This window comes from Halichoerus grypus, chromosome 2 (assembly GCF_964656455.1).
Source record: "Halichoerus grypus chromosome 2, mHalGry1.hap1.1, whole genome shotgun sequence".
Taxonomy (NCBI): Eukaryota; Metazoa; Chordata; class Mammalia; order Carnivora; family Phocidae; genus Halichoerus; species Halichoerus grypus.
In genome coordinates, this window is record NC_135713.1 from 125,598,613 (window position 1) to 125,607,072 (window position 8,460).

General features: G+C 44.2%; 1 protein-coding gene across 1 annotated transcript in view; it reads right to left on the reverse strand.

Moving 5' to 3' along the window:
- The window catches only part of HSPA4 (heat shock protein family A (Hsp70) member 4), a 47,384-nt gene extending 46,094 nt beyond the window's left edge, over window positions 1–1,290 (reverse strand). The window contains exon 1 of the mRNA XM_036070329.2: window positions 906–1,290. Coding sequence (XP_035926222.2) covers window positions 906–1,012 — 107 coding nt within the window. The 5' untranslated portion in view covers window positions 1,013–1,290. The remainder of the gene's footprint in view (window positions 1–905) is intronic.
- Window positions 1,291–8,460: the final 7,170 nt, after the last annotated feature.

The window sequence follows — 8,460 nt, forward strand, 5'->3', positions numbered from 1 at the left end:
CAAAAGAGGATAATGGATTGAAAAGTACTTCTATAGTCAAAAGGAAGACTCTTTACCCAAGGAAAGACCTAAGTGAGTCATGATTTTTTAGAGCTCTGTCTATACTGCTCCCTTAACTTACTATAGGTTCTAGAAGTCAAAGTGAGCCCCTGAGTCATTCATTAACAATTGCGGCCAACACCCTGGTTGGAATGTATTAACTGTGAAAGTGGAACGCTGTTTGGTATAGACGCGCAGAGAATGAAAGGAGAGAATGACCCAAAATAGTTCAGCATACTGAAACGATGTGAAAAACCAACGTGAACGCAAACGTATCAAGACACTGACTTTATTAAGTACTTTCCTGGTAGCTGTGCCTTCCATGCGGAGCCCGAGCCTCTGGTGCTCCGGCTCCCTCTCTTCCGGGTGCTGCCCCGCCCCCACTCACGTGGGATTCTGGCCGCTCCATCTTCAGACCGCCGGCAAACGCCAGAACCCATTTAATTCAACTAACTTTTATTAGGCGCCTACTGTGTGCAAAGCTCCGAACTCTGTGGTAGGCTGAAAAAACGGCAGTACGCCCTGGGCCTGGACTCTGCCCTCTAAAAGAACTCGGTCCACTATACATCCCAGGCCTGCCTTCCCTCCAGCTCCTACCCATGCCCTCCGCTGATACGAGTACCAGCTCAGAGCCTTCACTCAACCGGCAGGCCAGTGGGAAAAGGCCTCGCCGCTGGCGCAGACCCTCACGGCGAGTCGCGGCCACTAGTGACCTGACACCCAGCGGGGGGTCTACCCACCGGACCCTCGGTTCGCAACCGAGGTGACTCCCCGGTTCGCGTTCCCCAAGCCGCGAGGGTCGCAGACCAGAGCAAGCGCTACCTCCCCACCCCCCCGTGCACGCGGCCAGACTAGCCCACACTCACGGCGTGCAGCGGTCGCTGTACTCATTAGCGATCGTCTCGATGCCGCCGGCGCGGGCCACAGCGACGTAGCAGCTCTGGAAGCCCAGGTCTATGCCCACCACCGACATGGCGCCGGCTACAGTTCGGGCTCGAGCCCAGGTCCGGCCGGCGAAACAGGACACGGACCCCGGCGGGGCTGGCGCGCAGAGTGCGGGCCGCGTGGACCGGGGGGCCGGGGCTAGCGGGGGACGTGAGGGAGTCCTCGCGGGAAGTCCCTGAGAAGGGAGCGGCAGCGGAGAGCGCTGCTCAGGCCGGCTCCGGCTCAGCGGCCGCAGATGGGGCACCGGTAGCGGGGGCGGAGAAGATCTCGAAAGATCTCGTCGCGACGAGAGTAAAGCTGTAGCGCTGCGAAGGAAAGGAATGTTCTCGCGAGACCCCGGCTCAGACGCTTTTCCCTCTGAGGTTCCGCCCCCAATTACGACAAGAGTACGTCACGTCCAGGCAAGAAAACCTCGGAAGGGACCCCGCGGCTGAAAGATGGTTGGGAGGCCAATTGAGCCTGCGCACAGAACCTGCTGCAGCGACTCCCCACGGCGGCAAAAAGCAGTGGGGCCCCTCCCCTTCCAGAAGAAAGTAGCCCAGCCGGCTGGAGGCAAAATACTGAAGAGGCGCCGTTGGCCTACTTCCGCCGGTTTTCTTTATCAAAGAAACTTCCGGTGATGGGACCTCTCGCGCCCCACTTTGTGTTGCGCTTCCAAAATGGAAGCGCGAGCTAATCTTCCAAGTCCAGAGAGCCTCTGGTCCCTAGGGTAGGTCCGCGGGTAGAGGACAAGGCCGCCCTTGGAATGTGGCCCTGAGGAGGGCCTTAGGTAGGGGCTCTCTCGAAGTCCAAGACAGCGCCCTCTCCGGCTGAGGGCAGGAATCGTCTCAGTCCCGCCGCCGTGGTTTTTTTCACTCAGCCTTGCCTCACCGTTCTCTAAGCCGCTCGCGTCCTTAGAGCCGACGGAGGGGCCAACGTGACTTAAACCTTGAAATCCCCAACACGTTCCAAGCACCTGTCCTGAGCTGAACGCAAGAGACACGGATGGATGACACGCTACCTAGGTCGGTTCAGACCGGCCAGTAAGTGACAGGCTTACTCGAGGCTAATGAACCTTAAACTTCAGGGCCCCTCACTTCCGGAGTGTTCCAGGAGCAAGCAGGAAGCCAGCTTGCCATCGGAAAGCATCTTTATATAATAAGAATTTCTGATAAATTGAAGTGGTCTCAGTAGGGGGATCTGGATCTCCCAAGTCTCCAGTAATTTTTGTGATTTTTTTTTTTGTCCTACATATTTATTTTGTGACTTTATTTTTTTAAGGGTATAAGTGTATAAGCTTCAACCCCCCCACACCTGAATCCCACCGGTCACGAGGATAGCTAAAAAAGCAAAAGGAATCCCAGTTTACGCACAAAATGGGGGAGACGAGGAGGGCTTTCCAGAAAAGCAAAAGTCTGTTTTCAGGTTGTGAACAAAAAAAAAAAAAAGGCAATAGAGAGCTAGTCTGAGTTGCTGAGAATTTCTGTATTGCTGGAACGTAGACTGAGTTAAAGATCTCTACCTCAAGGGTAGAACAATTGGATCATTTAATGAATGAGCTGAGAAGGAAGTGCATTTTCTCAAATCTGCATTCCTCCCCCCCCCCCCCCCACACACACACACATACCTCAATCTCCTGGAGCAATGCCCAAAGGCCAGATTGTTTGCCTTTACACTTGCAAATTACTACACAGTTGTTACATTTTGGCTAAACCAAACGTACTTTGTCTTCAAAAGCAAGTACTGAGTGCTACCTAGGGTAGGAGGTTGAGGGAGGTAGGTAATAGGAGTGGAGGCAGCAAGAAAAGGCCTTTGAACAAAGAGAACAGGGATGAACAGATACACTGCAACCCTGTTCACAGCATTATTGACAATAGCCAAAAGGTGAAAACAACCCAAATAATCACTGATGCATGAATGGATTTTTAACATGGTAAATGGTATATACATGCAATGGAATATTATTCAGCCTTAAGAAGGAACAAAACTCTTAACACATGTTACAACGTGGATGAAAGAAGTCAGACACGAAAGGACAAATCTTGTATGATTCAATTTATTTGAGGAAACTTTAGAGGACACTTTTAGCAACCAACTTGAACTATGGAAACCTGAATAAGGTAGAAGGGCCTGCAGTGACCCCCAACCCTCTGGCTGATACAAACAGGCCCATTAGGTGACCCACCTCAAAATAGCCATAAGCCCTAGCTGACCAATGGGTTACTTACACCCAGACACAGGTACCAAAAAAGGAAAAATCCATGTGTTCCCATACTCTCTCACGTTCCCTCTTTAACTACAACCCCCCCAAGAACTGCCTTGGGGCAGAAAGTCTCTGTTTTGCTGTCCTGCCCACATTTCATTGTGGTGTTTTCAATAAATTTCTATCTCCCTTGTTCTGCCTTGGGTGAATTCTTTCACCACGGGCCTCCACCCAATAGGGTTGCCCCACATTTGGCGGCCCCCATCCAATTGGGAGAGACACAGAAATCAGAATAGGCAAATTCATAGAGACAGAAAATAAAATAGTGGTTAGCAAGGGCTTGGGAGAAGGGGAATAAAGAGTTACTGTTTAAAGGGCACAAAGTTTAAGTTTGGGATGATGAAAAAGTTCTGGAGGTGGATAGTACTGGTGATCACACAACAGTACAAATGTACTTAATGCCACTGATTTGTATACTTTAGGATGGTTAAAATAATAAATTTTATGTTATGTGTATTTTACCACAATAAAAAAGTAAAAAAAAAAAAAAAGGAAGAAGATTTACCTTGACCTTCTTCTGTCTTATATTTGTTTCCTACCTAGGAGGATATCAATGACACCGAGAACAGTATTGACCTTTGTGATGACAGAGAGTCCTGTGTCTGTCTGTTCTGCATTATAAACACTGGGCAAACAGAGGCCAGGCTGCCATAGGCTGAAGTGACTTTACCTAAAATATCACTAGGTCTGGGGGCACCTGGGTGGCTCAGTCGGTTAAGAGTCTGACTTCAGCTCAGGTCATGACCTCGGGGTCGTGGGACAGAGCCCCACATCAGGCTTCCTGCTCAGCAGCAAGTCAGCCTGTCACTTTCCCTCTCCCTCTGCCCCTCCCCTCACTCATGCTCTCTTTCTCCTGCTTAAATAGGTAAATAAATAATCTTTAAAAATAAAATATCACTAGGTCTGGGTTATGGACTCTGTCTCTGCCTACCCTCTAGAATGTGGGAGACCTCCCCGGCCTTTAACTGAACTGGCAAAAAAATACAACCCTATCTTTTTGTGTTCCACCCTCATACCTACCTACCTTATTTGCCTTGGCTCTGCTTTCAGTTTAAAATACCATTGGCCCTATCAATCTTTTTAATGATTTGTCCTTCTCAAAATAAAACATAACATCAGTCACAGAGAGTACTCATCCTGCTATAAATAGTTTCCTGGATCATCAAACTTATAGCTCAAGAGGCTATTCTGGGATATTTAAGTAAATGAAGTCAGAAAAAGTTATTTAAGAATTCTGAAGAATCTAAAGTGACAAGTTTCCAAGAATCACAATTGTGAAGCAATGAAGTTGCCAGAATATTTCATGTTGAAGGCATCATGGTTGTAGCACAACTTCCTTTGATTCAGCAAAGCATCTTGAGAATTTTAGAAGGAGGAAGATGTTGCATGCCTTTCTCTGGTACAATGATTAAATTTAGTTCTAAGCAGTCAGGAAGGTGTTTGTTTTAAATATACAGTGTTAATAGACTGCTCACCATGAGACCAAAGGTTTCCGGTTGGGAATTCATAATCTTCCCTGCCAAGTAGCCAATGGAATCCTGTCCTACACTCTGGAGCAGCTTCTGCAATTCTTTGCTTCAGGAGGAAGGTACAAGCTCTGATAATGGTATTTTTGGGCCTCCCTGATATCACACTGAGTGGACTAAGCGCCCTTAACCCAGCCAGCACTCCTTTCTTAAACTCTAAAATTCTAGTAACTCAATAATAATGGTAATTACCTCATCTCTAGATCCTACAGCATGTGCCAGACATTGTGCTGAGTGATTTGGATATCATAATTCAATTAATATTCATAGCAAACCCATTAGGTAGATATCATTTTCCAATTTTATAGATAAGAAAACAGACCTGGTGAGGTTAAGGAACTGGGTTCAAGGTCACACAGCTTTTAAAACTCCTGACTTCAACATCGGTCTCCTAAATCATACCACTCTTTTCTTTAAGTTCATGTTCTTTGTAAAGGGTCACTAAAGTGAATATGAAAACATAGAAGAGTAATACGAGTTAAAAAAAAAAAAAGAAAGAAAAGAATGAGAGGAATAATTCAACCAGTCATTCACTGTTGACATTGTGGAATACATTTCTCCCTTTCACTATTTTTATTACATACAATGTTTGAATTGGGTTATGCCTTTTTTTTATGTTATGTTAATCACCATACATTACATCATTAGTTTTTGATGTTGGGTTATAGCTTTTTTTTTTTTTTAAAGATTTTTATTTATTTGCGAGAGAGAGAATGAGAGACAGAGAGCATGAGAGGGAGGAGGGTCAGAGGGAGAAGCGGACTCCCCGCTGAACAGGGAGCCCGATGTGGGACTCGATCCCGGGACTCCAGGATCATGACCTGAGCCGAAGGCAGTCGCTTAACCAACTGAGCCACCCAGGCGCCCGGGTTATAGCTTTTTAACATTAAGTTAAATCAACCTTTCCCAAACTGTGTTCCATAGGATAGTGTTCCATGAGATAATAGATTAATATTGCCATTTTGTAGACACTGATAAGTCCTATAGAAAATCTGTTTAACTTTGTTTAATCATAAATTAAACATAAGAATAAACATAAGAAATACTGTTTAAGGAATAGGAGCGCACAATTAAGTCTCCTTTTTTCCTCAAGTTATTTTTCTAATCCTAATGCTCTTTTGATATAAAAACTATCATTACAAATCACTTGTAAGTCCAAATTGGCTGAAATTTTAGGGTCCTTCCTCATTCTATCAAACTGTCTGCTTAAATAGTAATACCATGATCTCATTCTGAAGTCCTTCCCCAAATCCTCACTTTTTTGCCCTTATTTGGTCTGATTACAGTTATTTTATGTCTTGCAGTTCCATTATCAATCCCAGTCCTTTCCCTCTTTATAATCTTAAAACGCTGGATGAACTTTGCACAGATTTCTCCAAGCCACACAAGCTGATATGATCATGAAAATTTAACCCCCTTATCTAGATCCCTTAATCAACGATCATTTTCCTGGCCTGACTCACAACCTCCTTATCCATTGGCTCAAGCCTCTCCTCAACCAGCCACAGACTCAACTCAGTCTTCTCCCACTTCTAGTAGCTGACATTCCAGCTCCACCCCAATGTCCTGCCTGTGAAATTGTTCTGCTGAGAGCACAAACATGACTCTGACCTGCTTAACCCAACTCTGCTGGGGTTTGTCCTGTTCCTGAGCATTAGGGGACCCCCAGGGAGATATTTTGCCATAGGAACAGGTGCCATCCCATTTCTACAAATTATGGAATTTTCTTAACAAGATCTTTCATTTTAACTAACAAATTCATCAGGACTCAGTGTTATCCTATGCTGGTTGGTTTCCCTTCAGCCGAATACAATTCATTTCTCATGACAGAATGTTCTTTGCTTCTTGCTCTACGACTCAAAGAAAATGATTTTTAAAGGCCCTGTGGCCTCCGACAATAATTTACTCTTCAGATTTCCTGATTAAAGAGGAATCTGGAGCTTGGAGTGTGAATATTTGTAATCTGATTAAGAATCAGTGTTACTATGAACAGTGTTACTATGAACAAGCTCATGTGGCATCCTGCCCATACATTGCTTCATAACCAGAGGGCGACCATTTATTTTCATGTTGACATGTAGTTGATGTTCAAACGCAATGTGAGTTCAAACTCTAAATATATCACCGACGATTACAGTTTGCCACTGAATGCCAGCAGCGTAAGCCCTAACTCAGAGGAGAGTGACCACCATGTTTTCCCGGCAATGGCACAGGAATCCATCCTATGGTCAAAGGCGGCAGCAGCAGCGGCAACAAGCCCCAGCAAGAGTGGAGATGATCTGAGCTCACTAGAAGTACCCGAGTTTCTTTTCCAGACAAGACAAAGACAGGCCTGGGAAAGGTGATCAGAAGAAGCTTCCATAATGGAGATATTATGAAACAAAAAGCATGATAAGAACTTTGAGTATTCTTGAAAAGTTTTGAAAGAATAAGGTACTCAGCAGAGAATAGAAATGTGGTTAATAAGTCATTCTTCAAAACTGGATGACCAACCCTTTAAGAATACTATTTAGTCTATTAAATATGGATTATATTTTGTGACATTTCCACTAAAGGCAAAAGTTTACTTTTAAAGAAAGAGCAGTGGCTTAGGGCTTCTTCTCTAAAAGTGAAATGCCCTTCCAAAGTCGGGGGAACACAGTGACAACCTGGCATCTCTATGTAAATGGACAGGAAGTAGAACCACACGATGGAGAGGAAGTTTATGAATGGCTCCTCCACGCCCCCCCCCTTCCACCCTGGCGGGCAGACGTCTACCCATGCCTGTGTACACACACATACATACAATTCAGCATTTACTTTGATTGCTTACGATGAGTGTCTTTCTCTAGAATTTTCAATGGAAATTTCTAAAGCTTGCAACACATTCTCACTGCAATATTTGAGAGCTGCTGCTACTTGTGAAGCAAGGCTAGCCACTTGCCCTTCCTCTGTGAGGAGTTCTCTTCACTGAAGGTGTGATTGCTGGTAGCAGAACCATCCTGTCAAAACTGCAAGAGAGAACACAACATAATGAAGCAGTAATAATAACTCTGATACTTGTACCAGAAAAGACAAAGACAAACAGAAATAAAAGTCCAGAAACAAACCCAAGTTTGGGAATTTAGCATACGATACATGGCATTTTAAAGGAGTTATGGAGAAGGAGGTTTCCAGATATTAGCTAACCATCTGGGAAAAAATTTTAGATCCCTCCCTCAAACCACATACAAGAACATATTCCTGGTAAGTCAAATATTTAAAGGTTTATAAGTTAAATTTCAAAAATAAAACCATATAATTACCAGAGAAAAATGGTGATTATATACATACACATATGTATCTATGCAAACACAGACATATAGTGAACTTTTATAAGCATAATATCAAAAGACAAAGACAGTAAAAGAAAAGATAGAAAACAGAATGCAAAAAAGACCATAAACAAAATTAAGGGCAATAAATACAAAATTAAGAAATTTTACCCAAAATTTGGAGATAAGGCAAAAAGATTACTGCTTGCTCTTTCAATATCATATTAAAACATTGTTTAATGAGCCTACCTAAGGGACCTATGAGTCTCTAGGAAAAATGTAACTTTGTTCAACTTGCCATTTTCTATTGATTAGGGCCCAGACTATAAAATTAGATGTTAACTTCACAGAAGATTGATAAAGTGCAAATGGTGTTTGTATGGGAGAGATGCAAATGATTTCTGTCCCTGGTGGA